Source organism: Mustela nivalis (genome assembly GCF_964662115.1).
Source record: "Mustela nivalis genome assembly, chromosome: 4".
NCBI classification, from domain to species: Eukaryota; Metazoa; Chordata; class Mammalia; order Carnivora; family Mustelidae; genus Mustela; species Mustela nivalis.
The window spans coordinates 8,933,118-8,958,869 of NC_139023.1; the positions used below are offsets into that span (position 1 = coordinate 8,933,118).

At 37.2% G+C, this 25,752-nt stretch overlaps 1 protein-coding gene across 1 annotated transcript; it reads right to left on the reverse strand.

Annotated features, from left to right (window-relative positions):
* Nucleotides 1–5,717: 5,717 nt before the first annotated feature.
* ALB (albumin) lies at nt 5,718–22,357 on the reverse strand. The gene is made up of 15 exons (XM_082728212.1): nt 22,207–22,357; nt 21,250–21,307; nt 19,964–20,096; nt 18,423–18,634; nt 17,736–17,868; nt 17,147–17,244; nt 15,700–15,829; nt 14,415–14,629; nt 13,119–13,251; nt 11,836–11,933; nt 10,460–10,598; nt 9,609–9,832; nt 7,801–7,933; nt 7,108–7,174; nt 5,718–5,889 (listed from the first exon to the last, which is right to left on the reverse strand). Exons 1-14 carry the CDS (start codon nt 22,283–22,285, stop codon nt 7,133–7,135), a joined length of 1,827 nt encoding a protein of 608 aa, XP_082584338.1. The 5' UTR covers nt 22,286–22,357; the 3' UTR covers nt 5,718–5,889; nt 7,108–7,132.
* Between the last annotated feature and the right edge of the window lie 3,395 nt (nt 22,358–25,752).

Below are 25,752 nucleotides of genomic sequence, written 5' to 3' on the forward strand. Positions count from 1 at the left end.
ATTTTATAAACAAAAATAATTTATTAGTCAGAAAAAGGATTCTACTTCTTCTAAAAGACATATCGCAAAATGCTAAAGCATTCTTTGGTGTCACACAACTGTTCATGTACTTATTTGTCAGTTATTCACCTGAGAGATAATTTGAATAATTTTAGATCAATTGAGCTGATGCAAAAGTGACACCATCATATGGAACATCACTAGGTTGATAAGCTATAAACATTCAGTTCTGGAGTTATTGTAATTTGGGGTAATCTTAATTAATTCACATTCTTAAATAAAATGTTTCATTGTTATTATCCTAAGTCACAAATGCATGATTCAAATTTGCATAAAGTTCATTTTACTACATTTACTGTTTTGGAAGTACAAGAAATTATTGTAAGCCAAGATTCCATGATTTGTAGTTTAGAATATTTATAACACTTAGCATAAATCAATTTATTCTTCTAATTTTTATTGAATATGCATTATGCACCAGGTTATGTTAAGTGCCAGGAGAGATACAGGGACTTCCAATTTGTGTCCCTTCTTGTGAGAAAAACTATCTAGTTGAAGAGAGAGACACAAATGAACTGATACCATTAAATAGGCTTGCACCTAAGAGTCCGCACCATGTGTGTTCAAATTCCAGGTCTAGGACTCAGATTTTACATGTTTAAAGTAGATATAAAAGCTACTATAACTATAATAAAGTATGAATGTTATAATAATTTAAGTTCAAAAAGTGAAGCGGCATCAGGGAAGGAAGTGACTAACTTAATGCAGGGAAGCTTCCTCAAAGAAGGTGGCCTTTGAGTTAGATTAAGCAAATAAAGAAGAGAGAGAAAGACATCTGAGGTAGAAGGAAAGGCACCCATAAAAAAGCAAACCACATTGAGATACCACCTTACACCAGTTAGAATGGCCAAAATTAGCAAGACAGGAAACAGCATGTATTGGAGGGGATGTGGAGAAAGGGGAACCTTCTTACACTGTTGGTGGGAATGCAAGTTGGTGCAGCCACTTTGGAGAACAGTGTGGAGATTCCTCAAGAAATTAAAAATAGAGCTTCCCTATGACCCTGCAATTGCACTCCTGGGTATTTACCCCAAAGATACAGATGTCGTGAAAAGAAGGGCCATCTCTACCCCAATGTTTATAGCAGCAATGGCCATAGTCGCCAAACTGTGGAAAGAACCAAGATGCCCTTCAACGGACGAATGGATAAGGAAGATGTGGTCCATATACACTATGGAGTATGATGCCTCCATCAGAAAGGATGAATACTCAACTTTTGTAGCAACATGTTCGGGACTGGAAGAGATTATGTTGGGTGAAATAAGTCAAGCAGAGAGAGTCAATTATCATATGGTTTCACTTATTTGTGGAGCATAACAAATAGCATGGAGGACATGGGGAGATAGAGAGGAGAAGGGAGTTGGGGGAAATTGGAAGGGGAGGTGAACCATGAGAGACTATGGACTCTGAAAAACAATCTGAGGGGTTTGAAGTGGCGGGGGGGTGGGAGGTCAGGGTACCAGTGGTGGGTATTAGAGAGGGCACGGATTGCAAGGAGCACTGGGTGTGGTGCAAAAACAAGGAATACTGTTATGTTGGGAAAAAAAAAAAAAAAGCATGGTGTGGGGCACCTGGTTGGCTCAGTGGGTTAAGCCTCTGCCTTCGGCTCAGGTCATGATCTCAGGGTCCTGGGATTGAGCCCTGCATCGGGCTCTCTGCTCAGCAGGGACCCTGCTTCCACCCACCCACCTCACCCCGCCTACCTCTCTGCCTACTTGTGCTTTCTCTCTGCGTCAAATAATTAAATAAAATCTTTTTTTAAAAAAGTATGGTGTGTTAAGGAATAGTATGAAGTTCAAACTTCTTGGAGTCTTGAAGGGAAGGTACAAGAAGAGATAGGAAAAATAATCACTTTAGAAGGGGCTGAAAAGGAACAAAGTCTTCAGGAGAGAAGGTGAGAAGCAAGGGTGGAAAATGTGTGATTCCCTGTGCAGTGTCTACATAGCCCACACATCGGTATAAAACAGTGCTCATCACCTGTGGACCACCCCTTCAGAATCTAAATACCTAAAATGTTAACAACAGTAATGAAAATAACTGGGCTTGTGCTTTTCAACTCCAGGAGGTACTCTTCACCTCTTAGTCCATATTAATGATGTCCTCTGGGTTTATGCAAAACCAGCATGAGCCCATGTGACATATACTAATTTATTCCTTAAGATTTAAAATAATGAATAGAGAGAGAAGTGATGCATACATCTTGTTTATGGTGTAGTCAGTGTACATGAGCGTTCTTCCTCATGTCCAGACAGCGTATTTTCTTGTTCAGGTCCAAATGCCATCTCTTTGTTGGTACTATCTTCTTTATTCAAATGTATCTCATTCCTGGCTAATTTTCCATCTGCCTTCTCAAAAGAAATGTAGCAATGCTGTTATTATTCATGAGGTGATGGCTCCTTGGAGTCTATTTGTATTGAAACAAATAAATCTCCCTTTTTGCTTCTGTAGTTCTCAATTATTGTCTATTTAATATAGTACTGGTTGTATCATTATTTACAATGAAGAATCATTCATCATGTCACCATGAATTCTGGCTCCCAGTGATTCTCTTGAATGCTATTGTTGTGCTTCTTTGATGATAACCACGAATGCAAGTCTCTGGTCATCTTAAATTTATCATTATAACTTTCTTGGCATAAACATAGATCAGAATATCTTCCACCCATATTTTCTACTGAATTCTTTGATCATAATTACAGCATTTCTAGAGTGCAATCTCTTTCGATGTTAACTGCACTCCTTGTTTCCATACATAACCACCAACAGAGATGATAGATGAAACAAGAAGAGTGATTCCATTCCTGCAAGTGATCAATGGTAGGGTTTAAGAGAGTTGGCAGGGGAACATGACGGAACCAAACTGATGGGTAAGAGAAGACACCAACTGGGAGGGCCTAGTGGCATTGCAGAGCAATTGTCTCCAAAGTCCTTGAAACAGATAGACATGTCCACCCCTGAAGACTACGTGACACTTGATGTGGAGTTTGTGGAGAGATTGGAGTGACCACCTTGGGTGCCGGTGGAAGGGAGTACATAAAGGACGCCTGTCACCACCTACCACCTTTGTGTATGGTAGACAGAAGCTATCTTATTGGAACACATACAGAAAAAAGCTGCTGGATGGGCCCACGCATGCAGCTCAAGCCAAAAGTCAGTCAGTCTCCCAGACCCTAAATTCATCTTGTTTCCAATGTAAGTGAATGATTCAACCAGAACTTGGAAGTCACAACCTCACTGAAGAGGACACGAGAGAAATGGAACTAAGAACCTTTGAAAAATGGGGTTTTGACTGGAAATTAAAAGGTATCTAGACAGTGTACTCTAGCTGGTAAATTTGCCTCATATGGAGGTATGGGTCAATAATTCTGAAACTTCTTAATATGTATCCCAAGGTTGAACAGCTAAGTACACGCATGGTAGGTAATGGGAGCCAAATTTGTCACTTTCAGAAAGGGAAGTAACAAATATGCAAGAAAGGAAGGCTTGAATGAACTTCGTGTTTCTGGGAGTGGTCAGAGACATCAGTATGAACTCATCTGTAGATAGATGATAGATAGATAGATAGACAGATAGATGACAGATAATACACAATAACTACAGGTATATGTGTGTACAGGGGTTAGTACACACCCATATTTTTTAGCTCTCTTCCATGAAAAAGTCTAGAAGCAGTGAGTCCATATTAACAAGTGCAACCAGTGCTCAGATTATTGTTTATATACCATTATCTATTCAATAGAACTAATGCTCCTTGAAGAAATGGCTAGTTTCCGGGTCTGGGAAAGGGAAAATAACAAGACGAGCCTGACGCAGCTCAAAATGCTGGAAAGTAAAGAAGTGCTCAAAAAACCAAGTTTGGGGGGATCGGTCAGAGGGACACAGACGCTGAACAGAAAGGACTCACACAGGCCAAAGCTGAAATAATTTGAGCAACAAAACACATAATGTAGCATTGAATTAAAACCCCCACTACAAAGTAAACATACACAAATTCATACTCATATAAAGTGAATTAATAAATAAATGGAGTAAAGGGACAAATCTTTCCTACAGAAGAATTCTAAATAATACATGTCCACACCCCCCCCTTTCAGGAGCTTCATCCTCTCCCTCCCTCAGTTTGAGTGTAGGCCAGATATAGAGAAGGATTTTCAAAAATAGCGTATGGACAGGGAAAAATAGTAACTTTAGACTGGAAAAACTTGGCAAACACTACCTTAACCAAGTGCTCAATCCTAACATCCCTGGCAATAAATCATATGAACAGCATGTGCTCCCTCGTATGAAAGGGAGAGAATACCATTTCCCTCTCTCTCTCTCTCTCATACACACACACACATAAACACACACATCAGTGTGTCTGCACCATTCTGGCAGCCCAAATGTTTCCACTGTGCAGCAAAGGAGCACTGCAACAGCCGCCCAGCCAGAATAATGTGCTTGCCAGGCTGTCCTGTCAGATGTAAGCAGGCCTTGGGCTCCTGGACCACTCAGACTCAAACGTCTGAGCTCCCCAGGGGAATCCAAACTCTCAGGAAGCAGGGAAACTGAACTCTGGGAGTTCCATGTTTTGAAGCATCTTTGTCCAAAAGTTGTAAGTTCCCCTTCGCTTGCTGAGTGACAATACCCCCCAGAAAGGTCACGCAGACTTGTTTCTTTGTGGGTCCCGTTCTGGGAAAGCATCTTATTCAAAATTTTCTAAATCTGTCTCCAGAGTCTTAGACAAGCCAGTGCCTACCATCTCCACGTCTCCCCTTCTGAGCTTTCTGCCCACTTCGTGAGGATTGCATCCAATGTGGAGAAGTATTTTATATAGTCAGTGGTGAGGCCAAAGTAGGTAGTGGGTAGAAAGGGTAGGGTTAGGAGCGGGAGGGCTGTGGGATACAATATTCCAGGAATGGAAGGAGACTTTTTTTTTCTTTTTGCAAGCTTCATACTTATGATGAAACTATAAACATCATTATTAGGGAAAAATAGGCAGGTTGTGGATGGCAAGTACATATGAAATCAGCGCTATAAAAATTTCTGAAGTACATGAAATAATGAGGCTATAAATAACTTTAGGCATGTAAACTCATAGATAATTGTCTGATATCAGTGTTTACCTCTGGGAACAGGGACAAAAGGCTCAGTTTTGGGTGTAACATCTCAGCTCTTACAAGAACATTTTCTCTTCCAACTCTTGCACTCCCTCAATACTAGATATCTTGCTCACTCTTTGTTGTGCCTTTGTCTAGATCTCCTGTTCTCCCCCCCCCCCAACAATGCTTCTCCAAACTGCTTAAGCTTCTTAAACTGTTCAAGTATTGCCATCCTAGACTGATTCACTTTTTTTGGAGGCTCAGTTTTTCTCCCTAGTTCAATTAACCATCCTTACAATCATCTCTATCCTCTTTGTCCCTCACATTTCTTAGTCTTAGTAGTAAAGAAAAGCCTATACCAGTTTACATCCTTTTATTCAGAATTATCATAATGTTAAAATATTCCCTTGAATGCTTACGACCCATAACTCAGAAGATTATTAATGTTTCTTTTAATCAGCCCCTAAAGAACTAGATGGAAGTGGGACAAGAAAGAACAGTGGGATATTCACAGAACCTACAAAATTTTCAGGCTGGCAATACATCCGTGAAAAATAACAGTCCTAGACAACAACATCAGATTCTTTTCATTTTTTTATTAATTACAGCACAGAGAAGAGGGGCAAAAATGTTTAAAGAAATTTGTGTTCTTTAGTCAAAGGGTTGGTTTCACACCAACAGGAAAGAAAAACAGATGAGTAAGCTCTAGGTCTTCATTTCTCTTTCTTTCTCTTACTCTCAGGGCAGACTGAAAGGCAAAAAGAAAAATATAAGTACTGTTTGCAAAGCGGTATGAGTTTTTGAAATCTATTCAAATGAATGTTGAATTTTTTGGATTGTCTTCCTGCAATTTCCACTAAAGAAAATCATTCAGCCTGTCCTGGACTCTGAATTCTTCTCTTGGGCTAGGGGAGAGGACACACCAATAATATTGTAAAGTCCTCCCTTCGTCACTGGTGTCATCATCTCTCAGGCTTCAAAGTCCCAAGCTTTTCATCATCACTTCTCAGAGTCACTTGATTAACACCTACTTCTTACCTAAATTAATTACCAACAAAACGAATGTTTTCTCAAAGTTAGACCTTTCAGAAGAAAATCTTGCCATTTAGTATGAAAACAAAACTACATCTTGAAAAGATCAAACTCAAAGGACATACAAAGTTGCTTCCTCACTTGAATGCATGATCTGTAGGTACTACCAGGTGGGCAAAGAGCAAGTGAAAACCTCACAGTGGGGACAGACCTCATGTCAGTTTGGAAAATATGAAAATAATTCATGCTAGAAAATAGCTGGACAATCTGCTTTAAAAAAGAGAATTGATACTCTCTTTCTTAATTTCCCCCAAAATATGACAACAAAAAGGGGTGAAATATGTTTATGTTCAAACGTTTAAATTTTAAAGTGGGCCTTAGTAGCAAGCTATTCACTATAAAGTGCAAGTTCACATAAGGTAGGTCTGTCATACTCTTCAATGAAATCAGTCTTCTACTGGACTGTTAGATTGAACCATTCCACTGTTTTTTACCTTAAAAATGCACTTTCATATGGTCCAGCCTGATACCTAAAATGCCCACTGCGAAACCACTGCTCAGTTGAATGGTTCTGTCTACTGTGTCCCATTAGGTCAGAATGGGACACTGGCTAACTCTCAAGCTTTGGTTTGCATTTTGAACTGTGGATCCACCTGTCAAGAGCTGGGTTGTCCTTGTAAATTATGGAACCCATGTCTATCTGTGCCTTCAATTTCTCATTTGAAAAATGTGAAAAAAATGACACTCAATTTAGGCAACTATTCTGAGAATTAAATAAGTTAGTATATATAACGGTCTTAGACATGACTAGCACTGGTCTATGGGGCTCTTGGCAAATGGTTGTCAATATTTGCCATTTTAATAGCAACTATTATAATTACTTTTTTATTTTTTATAATTACTTTTTTAAAACAGAAATTCAAAGTATAGTTACCTGAGATGTTTGTGATGATGTTCTTTTAGGCTAAGGCAGCTTGAGCGGCAGCAACAAGTTTTGGACCCTGAATACAGAGAAATGACAGATTTGGGGAAAGTGTAAGCATCACTATTACAATAAAAAGTTAACATTTATACAGCCACTTGTGATTACAAACTAATTTTACATGAATCCCATTCTTTAATTTTAGTTTAGTACCAGAATCTCTACAAGGAAGCTTACTGACATCCATTGTTCCCAAAGGAATAAAAACATCACCCTCAAGTCAGAGGGGAAATATTAAATGATTCAGACACTTAAATAAATTTCCTCCATTAAGCTAGAACATCAAACTCAGATTAAACCCAATCACAAACCAGCACTTTTCAAGAACATGTTTCAATAAATTGATATTTTGTTCAAAGACTACAGCCTTACAAATATTTCTATCTATGTTCATAAACATCACAACCTTGGAAAAAGAATAAATACTAGGAACATCTACTGATATGCTCCAGTGCAATAGGAGGTAAAAAATGAGAGACATTTAAGTAATTTTGTCAGATAATTGTGTAATTCTATGTATAACTGGAATAAGATTCTGGTCCTGAATGTACTGTGTCCTTTGGATATATAAACCCCTAAGCCGTGGCCAGATCAAATGCGACAAGAAAGGAAATTAGCCACATTGCCACGAAGAGACTCCAGTACCTCCTCAGCGAAGCAGCCCTCTTTGTTCTCAGCTGCGCAGCACTTGTCCACAAAGGCTCCAAAATCCCCCATAACAGTTTTCAGTTGTTCTTCAGTTGCCTTGGGTTTGTGTTTCAACAGCTCAACAAGTGCACTGTATTTGAATGAAAACGAAACAACAGCAACAAAAATCAGGAAAAAAGTTGACTTCCATAAAGAAAGACATGGAATGAGTAAATCACAGGATTAAAAGGCACAGTGTAGGGAATAGAGTCAGTGGTACTGTAGTAACGTGGTATGGTATGGTATCTACACTTATGGGGAGCACAGCATAATGTACAGGCTTGTCAAGTCGCTATGTTGTACACCTGAAAATAATTTAAATTGTGTGTCAAATATGCATCAATTTTTTTAAAAAGGGAAAGAGAAAAACGGAGATGGTAAAGACAGTTGTATTATTGTTTAAGTTTATAAGTCTTAAAGCCAGGCAACTCTGAGCTTGAGGCCCAAGCTTACCACTATACAATTTAATATTCTCATTTGCTTAATGAGGAGACTAAAAGCCATCTTCATAGGGTTGGTGGAAGGATCAAATGAGATAATCAATGTAAACTGTTTGACGTATGTAATATTAATGAATCTCAATAAGTCAATAGTCAGTAAGTCTTGTCAGTAAGTCTCTAGGAAGGATATGTCATTGCACTTATACATTATTCAGATTTTAGAAGCTTTACCATATTAAAAAGAAAAAATTTTATACCATAGTGAATTGAATTTTCTAGTGATTTAAGAGCTAAAACTGATTCTTAAAAGCAATCAGAGGAGCAGACAAACCATGAGAGACTGTGGACTTTGAGAAGCAAACTGAGGGTTTTGGAAGGGAGAGGACTGAGAGGATGGGGGAGTCTGCTGGTGGGCGTTAAGGAGGGCACGTACTGTGTGGAGCACTGGGTGTGGTGCATAAACAATGAACCTTGGAACACTGAAAAAAATATAATGAAATTAAGATGTTTTTTTTAAAAAAGATTAGTTATCTTGTTAGACTCCATTTAAAAGTTTCTAATCTGAAAGTTTTTATATTTGGTCCATGAAATTTACCCCATTTAGTTAATACTGGGAAGGCCATAGGTAATAAAATCATCTAAACTTATGTGAGCTGGTGGTTCTAGTTCCTTGACATCCACAGAGATAAAATAGTGCTAGAGAGATAAGGGTTTTACAATATTATTCATAAGTCTATGGCTATGATTAGAACCCCCAAGATGATAACATATGGTGCTAAATTTCATGCACTTGTAACCCCTATTGAGAGCAATAGGGCGTACAGCCTCAGAACTCATTTTTCTAGATGTTTTTAATCCAACTTGCATTCTCAAAAGTTGTATGTTGAGGATATGCCTTGTCTGTGGGTTGCCATAGAACAAACTTAAAATAATCATTCATGCCTAGAAATATATTCTCTTATGATTTCTACTGACTAATTTGACATTTGCACAAATCCATCAGTTAATTGTTCATCTTTTTCTACTGGACTTTTCTTAAGACCTTATTCCACTCTAGCTTTTATCCACAAGACCATTCTGAATGATTTGTAGGGAAGATTCCAATATAGAGGTTTATTGCTAGGAAAACAAAAAGCTATAGGTTTTATTCTTGACATTTGTATCAGCTTACTAATAAGATCGATACTTAAATACTATTTTCCAAAAAAATATAATCACTACTTCAGAAAAAGGTACACATTTCAATGTACAATTCTCACTCCCAAGACTCTAAAAAAAATAAAATAAAAATAAAATAAAAGCTTATAGTAATGAAATACTACTCACGATTGTTTCTTCACTTGTTTCTCAGCATCGGGAAGTGTGCATAAATCTGCATGGAAGGTGAATGTTTCAGCATTAAACTCTTTGGGAACATATGTCTCATCGCCTGCCAGAGCAGAAAAGCATGGTCGTCTGTTCACCAAGGACTCTGAGCAGCATTTGGTGACTCTATCGCTCACTGGGGTCTTCTCATGCAACACGCACAACCGGTTCAGGACCACGGCCAGCTGAAGGACAGTGCGGGAGAGCAGACATTCAAAAGAAAAATAGCAATAGTTTTCCCTTTACTTTCCAATGGACCAAAGACGTATTATATTTTACCCAGCAATAATGAATCCAAGGTCGATTGGAGGAAGTGATTTTGTTTCACTTTAGAACTACAGATAATGAGGGACTTTTTAACGTATGTTCTCTTTATGTCTACATTTTATATCTTTATGATATTCTATCTAAAGATATTCTCTTTGTATCTACATTTTAATAATTCACTTGAGAACATAATTGATTTAAATAATTAGATGTGAGTCCTCAGATATGTACAGGAGTGGGAAGGAAACAGTCTTATACAGACACACATTTTTAAGAGACCCCAAAGAATATGAAAGTTTTTTAAGTTCCAGGATGAAACATTGAAAACTCATGGAATTTTGGTCAATTTATCATTTTGGGGATCTTGGACAAATCTTCATTCAGGACAATAGAGGTGACCAAGTCCTGGGTGCCACTACCAAATACACACACATGCACGTGTATGCGCACACATGTTAGTTCACCCCTGTTTCTGAAAGTAAGCTTCGTCCATATCTAAAGGCAAAAATCCATCATTATTAACTTATTATACTTGAAAGACTTACATAATCTTCAGCACAGGACATTCTTTCTGTTTCGGGTTTGGTACAACACCTGGTGCCCACTTTTCCTAGTTTTCTTGAGACCTCCACAAGAGTTGGAGTTGACACTTGGGGGAGTTTCTTGGTGTAACGAACTAAGACCCTGGAACAAAATCGCTCACATGTTTTCATGTTTTCTCTAACATAGCAGATCAAGCAGAGAACACTTAGCCAAAATTAACTAAAATAACTATCCATTCATAAAATCACCTTTGTCTCCAGGTTGGTTGAATAGTATAGGGGAAGACCTTGTCCTGAGTAACTAGTTAAGCTTATCATTGTTTCCACCTGTGCTGTATCATTCTAGGAAAGTAACTTATTATAATTCAGTGATATTAATATATTTATTTATTGCTTCTTTCTTTCCATAAAACTTACTGGGGTCTTAATATATATCAGCACCCTGCTAAATTTGAAAGGTAGGTATAAGTTTTCTCATCTATAAAACGGGAAAAGTTATATCTGACTCATAAGGATGGTGCAAGTATTAAATTAAAATAAATCAACCTGGCATGGGACCCAGCACATAATAATCACTTACTAAGAATTCCAATCACCACTGAAAGTCATTTATGGCTGCAATCTGCTCAAGGGAAGAGATGATATCTGGTTCACTATTGTTACACCTAGCACCCGTAGTTGGAAGAGTGCTAACATAGGTAAACCAAACAATAAATATCGACTGAATAGATGTGTCTCTTATCTTTACCTCCACAGATAAGGCTCTATGTGGATCAGGACATTAGTCCATCAGCTTATATATTACTTCTTGAGCTACTATTATTTAAAGCCTACCACTTCCTCCTTTGTAAAGCATTGCTACATTTTGGTTGCCGGTAAGCTATTCCTTAACCTCCAAGGGGCATCCTCATTTCCTACATTGCATGATTGGCTATTTTCCCTTTTCAATCTCAAGAGACCAGTTTTTTAAACTGCACTCAAATATAGGCCTCTCCTTCCCATTAATCATTTCATCTCTCCCCTTCTAGTCTTTCTTGATGGAGAGAGATTAGAAGGCTATAATGTATTTTTGTGATAAAATTTCCATGATAGGTGGTATATATATTAAGTCTTCAATAATTACAGCTTGATCAAGAAAAAGAAACAACTGGGCGCCTGGGTGGCTCAGTAGGTTAAGCCGCTGCCTTCGGCTCAGGTCATGATCTCAGGGTCCTGGGATCGAGTCCCGCATCGGGTTCTCTGCTCTGCAGGGAGCCTGCTTCCTCCTCTCTCTCTCTCTGTCTGCCTCTCTGTCTACTGTGATCTCTCTCTGTCTAGTAAATAAATAAAATCTTTAAAAAAAAAAAAAAAGAAAACAACTGATAAACAAAAATACTTACGCATTTTGGAAGCCATATTCTCCAAGTTTTTCAAAAAGTTCACAGTTTACTTTGACTAAATTCTGAGGCTCTTCCACAAGAGGTTTAAATTCGTCAAACTGAAAGATAAAAGAATTGTGTCAACAGAATTCCACCTGAGCACCACACACAGGTTCTTTTTCACGACTGCAGGCAGAATGAGATCCTTCCTCCTTCTGCCCAAAGCCATGTAAATAGATCTTTGATGTCAAATCTATCACAATATGTCCAAACTGTTTATTTGGCAAGGGTGTATAGTATAAGAGATTAAGACTACTCAGGCTCTGGACTGTGACTGCTGGTGTCCGAGCTGGGCCGTCCAACTCACTTTCTAACTGTGTAATTACACCTCCCGTATTTCCAAGCTTCAGAACCCTCACTGTTAAAATGAGAATTAACAAAAAAGAAAGGAGAAAAGGAAAAATAAAGAAAGAAAATTCGGATAAAGATGGTATTCACCTTTAGAATTATTCTACAAACCATTTGAGTTAATGAAATTAAAACAGTGCCTGGTAGGTAATAAAAGCTTAGTAAATAAATGATAACTATGGCTATATCATTATAATTAAGCCAGCTCTCCAGATGGATTCTGAGTTCCCTGAGATAAGAGATTTTACCTTGGTCATAGGCTCCAGTATGGTGCCCGGCATATAGTGAGTTCTGGATAGAGGAAAGAATAACTTTCCTGTGATTCTAAAGTTTGGAAACCACTATATATGCCGGGAGTGTTAAATAGCTTAAACATGTTAAAATCCTCTTAAAGCATCGCTAAATATGGCCCAAATCCTCAAGGTTTCCCTTCCTTACTTCATGTCTTATAAAGCAATTTCTACACTTTTTCCCCCAGATCTGAAAATATTCTAAATGAATAGATTTCATAATCGTCCTTAAGATGCTAATTCTTGATAGTTGATAAATCTTGGGATCTGATTAACCTTGTATCTAAGCTAAGTCTCTTAACTTACAATTCAATTTATCTTATTTTGTCTTCAGGAGCATTAAAAAAAAAGAAAAAGAATGACCAAGATTTGTGAAATTAGAGATTGCTCCCTTCAGATCTTTCCTTTCTTGGCTCTTCTAGGTCTTACTAACCATTCTATTTAGAGTTATTTTTTCTGTAAGGTTTAAAAACACAGGATTGAAGCCATGTCAAGAAAAGATCTAAATTGCACTATGTAGCAATTCACATGCTTGGATTACTTCTCTTTCTCATTATTAAGGATCATGAGCGGGAGCACCACACTGTTTCCAACTAAGGAACCTACCACTTTGCCATAGCAACTAGGAGGATCAGCAGTGGCACAACACTTCTCCAGAGTGGCTTCATATTCCTTGGCAAGTCTCAACAGCAAAGAGACAGAGTATTCAGGATGCCTTCTTGAATATTCATACAAAAACCTAGTTCAGATGAAAATAAAATAGATTTCATTGGGCAAATGAGCAAGAAAGATTACATAACTCACCTCAAGAGTGACTGTTATCCCAAAGGTCTGAATTTGACTAGACCCCATGCAGGGAAGCTTAATGGCTAAGGGGCCGCAGTTCAGAATTATAGCTACCTGCATTCAAATCCTGCCTGTGGCACTTAGTTTGCTGTATCACCTTAAGCAACTTGTTAAAACCATCACAGCCTTAGTTGCCTTCTCTGTAGCACGTGGATGATAACAGTACCTATCTCATAAGATGGTTTGTGGGAAATACATGACGTGATCTTTGTAAAGTACACGCTGTGTGGCACATATTAAATGTTTGATGAGTGACACCTAATATTATTATGTATATTTCTTGTAACTTGGACTATACCTCAACAGGGTTCTGATAAATAAATAGAGATGTATTCTTGAATTTTTCTTTTTCTTCTTTATAGGAGGGAAATCTTGAAGGGTACACGATTTTGTGAAATATATAGCAACATTACACTATTATAATCCAACAATAAGAATGCAAAGTTTATCACCACACTTACTGATTACATATAATCACTTATTTTGTCACTTAATTTCATGTTGCCTTGCCATGCTACTGTATTCCTGGTCTGTTCAACCAAATATAAGACATGTGGTAGCAGACCGCAAAATTCCTCTTATACTTCCTTATATAGATAGATAAATGGGAGGTAGATAGATAGATAGATACAGAAATACAGTGATGTAAAGATGTACTACATATATTCACACATATCTATTATAGTAAGTTCAAGAAATACTCTTTGAAGGAATAAATAAATAAATAAATAATATGTTCATAATTAATGTATACAAAAAATATTTCTAGAGTATTCCCAAAAATATCCCAGAAAATGAATGGGGTCAGAATAAAGATAGAAACTTCTCTATTCTCTTCTCTACTGTATGAGTTTTTGCCTTAAGCATGTATTAATCTGTAATAATTTTTTAAACTAATCAATTTTCCCTCAAAATTTAAAAGCTAGGAGAGGGAAGGATAAAGAAGCATTGTAGACAACATGGAAATTGTAACAATGTCAAAGGAAAGCCTAGTTTATCTTTCCAAATCCCGAGACCATCTAAAAACTATGGAAAGATTATTCCTTATCCACTTACGTGCCCAGGAACACATCTTTTGCCTCCTGATAGTTTTTGCAAACCTCCTTATCTTCAACAAAATCAGCAGCTAATGGGGTCAGGTCACCAGGCAACTCATCTCTTTCCACCTCTGCAAGGCAGTGGGATTTTTCCAACAAGGGCTTCTCACAGCATTCCTTCAGTTTAGTGGAGATTGAATCCTGATTTTCACAAATGTACTTGGCCATATCCGCCTATAAGCAAGTCAATAAAAATTTTTCAATGTAAATGGACATCACTGCACTTTCTCCCCAGATCTTTATTATGTTGGCAAAATATGTTTACTGTGTTCTAAGACCATACATACACCAACATGACTTCTATAAATACTTTCAGTTCATGTTCCTAAGACTAGGGACTCAGAACTACTAAAATATTGTCAATTAATTACAAAAGACTGGTCAGTAACAAGGAGCCATCTCAGTTCTTATTAGTTTTTTTTTTAATATAATTTTTTATTTTTTATAAACATATATTTTTATCCCCAGGGGTACAGGTCTGTGAATCACCAGGTTTACAAACTTCACAGCACTCACCAGTGGTGATGCAACATGGGGGCTTAAGTGGGTACGAGTTCTTATTAGTTTTATACTTTGACTGTCAAGTCATTTAAGGTTCTAAATTAAAACTCAGTACTATTTTTCCAAATAGTCCTCTCACGCATTTTGAAACCAAATAACTAAATAAAATGTGAGAGATCTTTGAAAAATTAGTCAAAGACCCATAGTCACAGGCCCCACTTACACATATAAAATTTTTGTCTTAAATTTTTCAGAAAGTATTCTGAGAGATTAAGATGCTGGTATTTGGTCATATTTTTAAATTTGGAAAAAAGTGATATCATGCTAAATATGTGTATAGTTAACACAGATGGTTAACTAAAAGAGAATAAAAAGGTGGAAACTACATAATTTCCAAAGATCTCTTTAGGTGGTAGCTCTTCTCCAACTCCACCCCCTCCCAAAAATGTCTGCTTAGAAATCTCCCTTGGTAGGTGCTGTCAGTGTAAGCCTTTGTCCTCACAATATGACTGAAAGGGTTACAAATTAGTGAATGTCTTTGTCAGATCATTTAGTGAGTGGGATAGCCAGGTTAAAAAAAAAAAAAAAAAAAAAAAAAAAAAAGGTACCACAAGGCAGGGAAAGAATTGAGCAGATGAGACATAGAAAACAATCTCAACCCACTATCGGCCCCATGGATAACACAAAGCAAATTCATCCTGAGGCCCATAAGTTACTAACAGAGCAGACTGTGGATTCTTTACCCTGTCATCTGCACATTCAAGAAGGTCACCATGGCAGCATTCCTTGTGGACTTTGGTAAGATCTGTCACCAACTTGGAAACCTCTGCAAAGTCAGCTTTGGGGAATTTCTGGCTCAGGCGAGCTACTGACCTAAAAAGAAAATTCCCCTTGTGAAAACATGATTAGCATGTCAAAGTATTAGGAAAATACTACTCAAAACAAGAAAATTCATGATAAAATAACATATAGATATAATTTGTAAAAATCCATTTGTTCTTATTTTCATGCTAGTTCTGAACCACATGGTTATCTGAGAGCAAAATGTTTCCTTAGGTCACAACTAGCTATTGTAAGGGTGTGTGTGGTGGATAAAAGTCCAGCAATTCATGAAAGCGGAAATCAAAGAGAGATTCTAGAAGGGGCAACATGTGGAGAGCTATCCGGTTTGAAGCCCAGACCTGACTTCTAGATGTGGTTGTGTCACTCATTAGCAGTGGGACACTAGGCAAGTTACATAGCCTCTCTGAACCTCAGCCTCTCCACGGTCATGACAGCATGCTACACTGAAGGACTGAGGTGAGGACTAAATCAGTCAATCCGTATGATTGACTGAATGAACCAAGACATTGATCCAGCGAGGCATCTAAGACTCCTGCCAACAGGGAGAAGGCTAATAACATTTCCTCCATCGGATCAAAGTTCCTTCTCCCCCCAAACCAATCACAACCTGTTCAACTGCATTTCGTTTCATGTTGGGGGTGTTTGGTTTACTGATTTAGTTAGTTGATCTTGGTGGCATGGGGGTAGGGATGGCCGGCAAAGATAGCTCAAACGATGGTTTCTGGAGAGCTTAGAATGTCTGCTATTTTCATTTTATCTCTTCTTGCTGTTGATTCATTGTTGACTAGCAAGTGAGGGATGGGGAAGGGGATTTCTCTTGGCTTAGAAATTGAAAAATGCTCCTAGAACCAGTGAAGGAATATAAAAACAGAGACCCAGACAAAACCAAGGGATTAACAACAGAGCTAGAGCTATGAGAAAATGAGAACTAATCCTGATGGCTAAATTAATTACCAGAACATAAAAGGAAAAACATTTCCAGATAATTGGTGTTGTTTGGGGGAATAAAATTAAGTAGCAGACCCTGATAACTGCTCTATAGAAAGAGTGGATCATTAGAATAAGGTCCCTAGTCTTTCTAAAAAAGTGGAATTTAAAATATTGTCCTAGAAGGACAAAAAAAGATACCTTCTAAATTCTGTGACCACCTAGAAAAAATGTGATAAAAAATAATGAGGAATTGTCACTGATGCTCGGATTTTCACCACTGTCAAATTTCTACATTTTAAACAACCAGGAAGATGTATGTGAAAGTACCTCCATAAAATGCCATATAAATGTACATTTTTGTCAACTGAACCATAACCACTTACATCATTATAAAGATTCAAACTAAGTTTAAAATACCATGCTTTGAAGGCTCTATCTCCGAATTTCTGGAGGCTGGCACACTTGAATCTTTCTCTGGCAGATGAAACCAGTACTTTTTCCCTCAAAGCCTCAGTCTGCAAAAAGAAATGATTTGGGAGAAATTAGAAAAGGAAAGTTCTATGCAAAGCACTCCCTCATAAGTTCAGATAAGACTGTGCCGAATTAAAATTTAAAGAGATAATTTACACCTAAATTCCCAAGCCACCTGCTATTAGCAAATAATTATTTTGCTATGCAGGGAGAGCAACATCAGTCTGGTCCTATTGGAAAACTCTACGCAGTTAGGAACCAGAATAGAGACATCACCAAGGAAAAGGGCGCTGACAGGAAATGTGGAAGAGAGTCCACTAATACCCCAGAAAATATAGCTTTGCTGAGTTCTCAGTTTTGCATATAATTTATCTCAACCCCTCCTCCACCAACTCTCACAACTCCCTAGAATAGGGAGGAATGCTTTTTTGACCATGTACAGGAGTTTATATCAGAGACACAAATTCCCTAAATCTAGCCATGAGATGCTCAAAGATTTGATGTGAATCAGTCCTCCCGTTCCCCTGCACAATACCTTGGGTGTCAGACAGGCAGCCTTATCCGCAGCTTGGCAGCATTCTGCAAAAACTCCTTTGTATTGTTGAGCATAGTAAAGGAGTTCCGGGGCATAAAAGTAAGGATGTCTTCTGGCAACTTCATACAGGTATCTACATTTTCAAAAAGAAAAACGGGCAGTCATGTTTCTACAGCAAACAGTGGTATGGGAACAACTGTAATCAACATTCTCACCTAATTTACCAGCTAATCTCAATATGTACATGACGACTTGCCTTGGTCATTCTGAAAGTCAGTGAAAGGTTGAACTTCTGTATATAAATTATGTCCAGACATCTATATGTTTTATATATATGTACACATATATACACACACATAGGTATAAAATAGTTAAACTTTGGTGATGCAATGTTTTTGACTAAAATGAAATCAATTCTGAGAATAACTAAATATATATCTTCATCATATTTTATCACAGACCAATCTCTCCATTTTTGTTTTGTTTGTTTTTTACAGATCATGTCCTCCTTCAACGAACTCTAAAACCTCTTTGATCCCATTTTTTTCATCCTGGATAATTCTGTAGTATCAGATCTTACTGCTTTGAAAATTGTCAGAATAAAAGCTTCAAAGCGTTCATGTCAAGAATAGTCTTGAACTTTTTTCATAATTTTTCATTTTGAAACATAAAAAGCAGATGACTTACTTTCCCAGAAACTTCTGTTCATTTTCCTGAAAGGCAGTGCACATGACCTCAGGGTCTGGGGTCACCAGCGGAGGGAAGCCTGGGTTATCATCCTTGTGGGTCAGGAAGCACTCATTTCTCTCAGGCTCCTGTTTCTCACAGCAGTCAGCCAGCTCGCCATACTTTTCACGAAGAGAAGCAACTGTACACAGTTTGTCTCCAAAGAGAGTGTGCTAGGTGGAAGAAAGCAGGCTTCAGGTCACCGGGAGATATTTTATTTTCTTTGTACCCAAAGAGCAGTATAAAAAATTGAAAGTATGGGTAAACCTTGGTTAGGAAATCATATACACATATACTTTTTTCTCAGGGTTAGAGAGTTTCCCTTGATTTGACCATGTATGGGAATTTTGTAAGAATTGACCATCACCTGACTACTTAGGGTAGGTAGGGCAGAAGGGCAACACAAAAGAATGAACATGGCATTTATTTCTACGTAATGCTACTATTATTTTACCTAAGAAACAAAATCAACACAGAAATCAGGTGAGTGTCTCTGGAAGTTAAAAACCACGCTCTCACCCCCTTACACTGTTGGTGGGAATGCAAGTTGGTGCAGCCTCTTTGGAGAGCATTGTGCAGGTTCCTCAAGAAATTAAAAATAGAACTTCCCTATGACCCTGCAATTGCACTCCTGGGTATTTACCCCAAAGATACAAATGTCGTGAAAAGAAGGGCCATCTCTACCCCAATGTTTATAGCAGCAATGGCCACGGTCGCCAAACTGTGGAAAGAACCAAGATGCCCTTCAACGGACGAATGGATAAGGAAGATGTGGTCCATATACACTATGGAGTATTATGCCTCCATCAGAAAGGATGAATACTCAACTTTTGTAGCAACATGTTCGGGACTGGAAGAGATTATGCTGGGTGAAATAAGTCAAGCAGAGAGAGTCAATTATCATATGGTTTCACTTATTTGTGGAGCATAACAAATAGCATGGAGGACATGGGGAGTTAGAGAGGAGAAGGGAGTTGGGGGAAATTGGAAGGGGAGGTGAACCATGAGAGACTATGGACTCTGAAAAACAATCTGAGGGGTTTGAAGTGGCGGGGGGGTGGGAGGTCAGGGTACCAGTGGTGGGTATTAGAGAGGGCACAGATTGCATGGAGCACTGGGTATGGTGCAAAAATAATGAATACTGTTATGCTGAAAATAAAAAATAAATTTAAAAAAATTAAATTAAAAAAAAAACACGCTCTCACTGTTAACCTCACTGAAAAGAAATCAAACCTCAGATTTTAAAAAGAGACTTTTACAAATCGCAACTGTCCATTTAAATACACTGTAACTGTTGTACGTGGTCTTCCCAAAGAAATGTTTCTAAAACTGAGTCTAGCTGGACCATCTCCGCCATAGAAGAAACAAAGGCTATCCTCACTTCTGAGAGTCGCTTACAAATTTAATAATTGAGGAAACAAAAGTGGCATTGTTTTTCCTTTGAAATGATCAGGATTACTTATAAGAAGAAGAAATAATACTCAAAATCAAAATGTACTTACAAGGGATTTGCCGCAGTCGGCCCCAGACTGGTCAGCAGCACAACCCTTTGCAAACTCAGTCATTTCCTTTGCTAATTTCACATGGTCTTCAAATGGGCACTGCTGGAGATACTGAGAAAAGGCAACCAGCACCCTGAAACAAAGGACAAATATAAAAATGTAGCATGGGGCACGTGGGTGGCTCAGTCAGTTAAGCGTCAACCTTCAGCTCAGGTAGTGATCCCAGGATCCGAAGATGGAGCCCAGTGTGGGGTTCTCTACTCAGCGGAAAGCCTGCTTCTCCTTCTCCCTTCACCCCTTCCCCTGCTTGTGCTGGTGTGCGCTCGCTTGCTCTCGCTCGCTCTCTCAAATAAATAAATAAAATCTTAAAAAAAAATGTAACAGGGTGAAATGTTAATATAAAGTATCTTGCTTTATATTGCATATATCTATATATTATATATAATATATATATTTTATATATCTTACTGGACAACAAACTGTGTCTGTATATGTTCTATATTATATACATCTCACTATTAGCCAGAAAATCTATCCACATCAACTGTTATCTGAAGCCTAACCAGGCATATGTGGCTTTCTGAGCAAAGCAGACATGTATTTACACCATGTTTAAATACATGTGTGTGCCTGTCAGGAGATGTAAAAACATAGAGCAGGCAAGTGAAATGTATTTTAAATAAATCTAATTATTAAGACTAGGGACATTACCTAGGTCCTTTGACTATTTAAAACCAAAAATCCAAAGCCACACACACCTCTCACTTAATCAGGCTGTACCATGAGATTGGCCTTTAAAAAGTAAAATGCTTTCTCATTTTGTACTAGATCTAAAAATATTAAAATGTTCTCAAGAAACTACATACCTCTTTGCTAGGTAAAGGAATTTAGTAAGTGAGCCGCAAAAGGAACCATATATTAAATTCTTTCTCATGCAGGTTATGGAAGAGTTCCGGAGCCACACTGTCCAGTACAGTGGCCAGTAGCCACATGTGGCTGCATAGGTTTAAATAAATCAAAATTAAATGCAACTTTAATTTCTGACCCTCAGCTGCACTTGCCACATTTAAAGTGTTCAATAGCCACATGTGGCCAGTGGCTGCCATATTAAACAGCACTGATGCAGAATATTTCCATCAATGCAGAAAATTCTATTGGATAGGATGGTTCTAGAAGATGGGCTCTGATGACAGGGGAATATAAGAACTTCAGAGTAATAACCAACACTATTAGGGACATTAAATTTGACTGTTGGGTTTTTTCTGGTTTTTTTTTTTTTAACTTACAGGCCTTTGAAATGTTCTTCTCCCAAATCATTGTACCGATGAGCAATCTCACTCTGTTCTGGAGAGGAAAAAAGAAAAAACAAAACAGACTTACTTACATTCTGAAGAAAACAACTTAGTTATGATAGTACTTTTTGTGTTTCTCTCCATGTGACTTAGGTATTCATTTGCTCCAAAATACTGGCCTCAGATCCCTACAGAAAATCTTGGGTTGGTGGTGAACTACTTCTTCTGCATTAAAACAGATGAGTTATTCAATCACCAATGATACTATTTGAAAAATCATTAAAATTGTTAAATACTTATAGCTTTATATTCAAACTTGGATAAGATCTAATGTTCTTGCGTTGTCTATTAACAGCTTCTGAAAGGACAGTCTAAAATGAAAAATATAAATACAAGTTCTATTTATAAGATTAACAACACAGGTTTTTGTTTTTTTATAAATCAAGATGCAGCCTTTGGGAATTGGAGCTATGAATTCTAACATCAACTATATTCTGCGAAGTTTGTCTCTCTGCCTAAGTTCCTTCATGTGCAGAAGGAAGTTACAGCTACTAAGCAATTCTCACTATTTTTTTTTTTTACTTAGGATGTTAGAAATATATAAATAAGATAACTTCCTGGGCACCTGGATGACTCAGTCAGTTAAGTCTCTGCCACCTCTCAGGTCATGATGGTCCCAGGCTGCTAAGTGGGGAGTCTGTTTCTCCCTTTCCCTCTGTCTGTCCCCCCGCTGGGCTCTCTTTCTCTCAATCCCTCTGTCTCTCTTAAATAAATCAATAAAATCTTAAAAAAAAAAAAAACTTCCTGAGGGATCACAGATACAAAATATCATCACCATCTAGAAATGTATGCTAAAGGAAAATGCTTCTTTAAAGATGCAGGGTTTTCTAAAATTTTTTCTTACTAGGAAAATAAAGTAAAAGCTGAATAATAGGAAAATAGAATTCTTACGTGCTTCTCGACGAGTCACGCCCCTGGAATAAGCAGAGCTAAAGAGAAAGAGGAGGGAAATAAAAGTTACCCACTTCATTGTGCCAAAGGCTTGTGGGGTTGATAGAAAAGGTAAGAGGAACAGAGAGAAATTCGCACTAATATACTTCTTTATCCAATAATTGTAGATTATTAACCAGACTCATCTTTGTATTTCATTGGTCCCCGACTGATTACAAAATTCATATTATTCTTGCCAAAAAAAACTGTTTGACTAAATCCGTTGCGTATGTTTGCCATTTGGAACTGTTTTCTCCACAAGACGTCCTTGTCAATTCATTAGTTATGTAAAACATCTTATCAAATTTTACATAAGAGTTTAAACGATTTGTCCCTATTATTCATTACCATGTTCTTTAGCTGTGATTTACCATTTGACATTTTATTTTTTAATATTTGCAAAATTCTAACCAAACCAATGACTTAACTTGGAAATAAGACTTAATAAAAGAGCTAAGCTCTGAACTGCATCTATTATTAACTCCAGGTATGCTTTTGTCAATAAATAATGAAAAATTCACATACATACATGAGGGCTTCCGTATCTTTTTCAGTCTCCTAAAATTGTTCTGTCTGAAAAAAGCTGATGTTTCCTCAAATGCAAACTAAGAGAAAGCCGCAAGAACCGTAACAATGAAAATGGATGTTCAGAAGTTCTACACTCCCATCCCGGCTGTGGCCCACATGTGATTCAGGTCCTCTGATAAGATACTTAGATGTAATGTAGGTATATCTCATGAATTTTCAGTTAAGGAGATATGGGGGAAAAAATGGATGCAATGACAGTAATGACAATCTTTACCATAAAAGGTATATAGGATAGGAGCATCCAGGTGACTCAATTGGTCAAGTGTCCAACCCTTGTTCTCAGGTCAGATTTTGATCTCAGGATTGTGAGTTCAAGCACCGTGTTGGGCTCCACACTGGGCAAGGAGCCAACTGGGGGGGGGGGGGATATATATATATACACACACACACATATATATATGACAGGTTGAGGCTTGATTACACCTCTAGAGGTTAGAAGACTCCTAAACCTTTACCAGGTATCATATTCTTTCTAATCCTGTTTTCCCTTCCTTTCTCCCTTTTAATAAAAAACAGTCACATGTTTTTCTTTATTTTTTTTATTTTTTTTTTATTTTTTTTTTAATTTTTTTTTAATTTATTTTTTATTTTCAGCATAACAGTATTCATTATTTTTCAGGGTGGGGGGTGGGAGTTTGGGGTACTAGGTGGTGGGTATTATAAAGGGCACGAATTGCATGGAGCACATGTTTTTCTTTAATGTTACTTTTTATTTCAAAATAAATTTAACATCGTGTCTAAAAGCAAAGCAAAGACGATTTTCAAAAAACAATTTTTTTCCAACTGCTGCCCTTATTCTCCCCACCCAGGATTACGATCCCTACCTATGAAGAGCTCCTCTCTTGCTGCCCTTTTGCTTTAAAGATAAGGAGTCACAAATTTCAACCAGTAGGAAAATTGACTTTCTCTGATACCACAAAACAATAATTCGTTTCAAACAGTCGATTCACGTAATTAAGTAACTGAGTCAGTCAATACTGTCGGTCAACATAGGCAGAGAGACTAACATATAGGCAGAGAGACTAACAAATACTGAAGAGAAGCATCACTTTTTTTGTTACGTCACATGATGAAAGGTATATACTTTCCATGATCATATTTTATTTTATGTCATTTTCAGGTATGGGTGCTAATTAAATAATTCAAACACAGAAGAGACTATAGATACATAGAAGATAGGAGATAAGAGGTGATAGATGATAGATTAGATAGATAGAGAGATATAGACACAGTTTTCTTAAGTAGCACAAAGGAGACCTGCATATGGAGTCTGACTTATCTTTCATGCCACAGTTGAACAGAAATAAAAGAATGTCTGCCTGTGGAATTGTTCCTGTTGGTAAAATATTCTAACTCTGAAAGCCTATATTAGAAAAGACAAAAAGGATACTATTCTAACTTTTTAGCTTTGTAAATAGAAAAAACAATTCCTTTCTTTGTAAATTATATTTAATATATGTATTTTTTTTGCTTCCAAAAATGAGTAAGCATCTTTATTTGAAGTCAGTGTCCAACCCTAGGTTTTCTTTATATAAATCCTTGAGGAAATCTTGATCAAACATGCTATTCATATCATTGAATGTAATTGTATCGCTAATTCACAAAACCAGGCCTTTGTCATGCACATTTATACTTTGTGAATGTTCTTTCATTTATCAAATGAAAATAATATTAGTGTCACCATCTACTTTGCACAACAATACTATATGGTAATACAATGGTAAATATAGAACACCAAAAAAAAAAAAAAATCAAATTCATCATTGTTCTAGAAACCTGACATTGATTTTCCTATATTTAATGAAGATTCCAAAGTTTTCAATCCTATAACTTCAAATATAAAATTAAAAACACCTGAATTTTTCCTTATGGTACCAATAAAGTGTTTCCACGGATGTATCCTTATTAGGGATTAGTAGATGGTTGAGAAATAACATACTTAATTCTTAACACTATCTGCATGCTTAAAATCTATCTTAATTAACAAGAAACACCAAAAAATACATTTTGTGGATTCCCAAAATAAGAGTTCCTGTATTTATCTTCTATTAGTTCTGCATGTACATTCTATACTGAAAGAAATAAAACCACATAACTGTTAGTTATTTCTAAGTATTCTGTTCTTCAAGCTTTTAAAATCTTATGTTTAGTTAGTCATCAAAGGATTCTGGAATGCAAGTAAATGTAAATGTTTAAACCAGGAGTTATAAATATAGCCTACAGAATCTAGTTTCTAAGTAAATAGGAAACTATCTCCAATGACTTTTAAACGTTTTCCCATTTTTGTGGAAGAAGTTCAGAAAGAGAGCGTCCTTAAGAAAATTGCATCATATGGAAAGAATAATAATATTCTGATCATTTAAAAGAGAAAAATAACTCAATTGAAATATAAATATTACTAGATATTGTTAAATCTGAGTTTTAATCCCTTTTGTCCTGTGCTTTGTTTTTTTTGTTTTTGTTTTTTGTTTGTTTGTTTCTTTGTTTGTTGACAGGATAGACAAGCACAGTTGTTTTGTTTTGTTTTGTTTTGTTTTGTTTTTTAAAGATTTTATTTATTTATTTGACAGAGATCACAAGTAAGCAGAGAGGCAGGCAGAGAGAGGAGGAAGCAGTCTCCCTGCTGAGCAGAGTCTGATGCTGGGCTCAATCCCAGGACTCTGGGATCATGACCTGAGCCGAAGGCAGAGGCTTTAACCCACTGAGCCACCCAGACACCCTGAAAAGACACAGTTTTGAAGCATATGAAGCATCTCCTCGGACTAGTCCCTCACTTCCTTGTTACCTTAATCATAATCAACTTATGCCTTTCTACTATTCTGTGGATTCCAGAAGCTTTTCAGCAAGTCATTCCAAACAGGTTTCTCTCTGGCTGGCCAACTTCTTACTCCGGTCCTTAATGCTGTTTCCCTCTGGAAT

Coding starts and splice junctions, on each gene's coding strand:
- ALB (XM_082728212.1), bottom strand. CDS start 22,285: ATGAAGTGGGTAACTTTTATTTCCCTCCTCTTTCTCTTTAGCTCTGCT. Junction 18,635..19,963: donor CCGACTGCGGCAAATCCCTT/GTAAGTACATTT, acceptor TCTTCCACCTAG/CACACTCTCTTTGGAGACAA. Junction 9,833..10,459: donor TGTCCTGTGCTGAAGATTAT/GTAAGTCTTTCA, acceptor ACTGTCCTTCAG/CTGGCCGTGGTCCTGAACCG.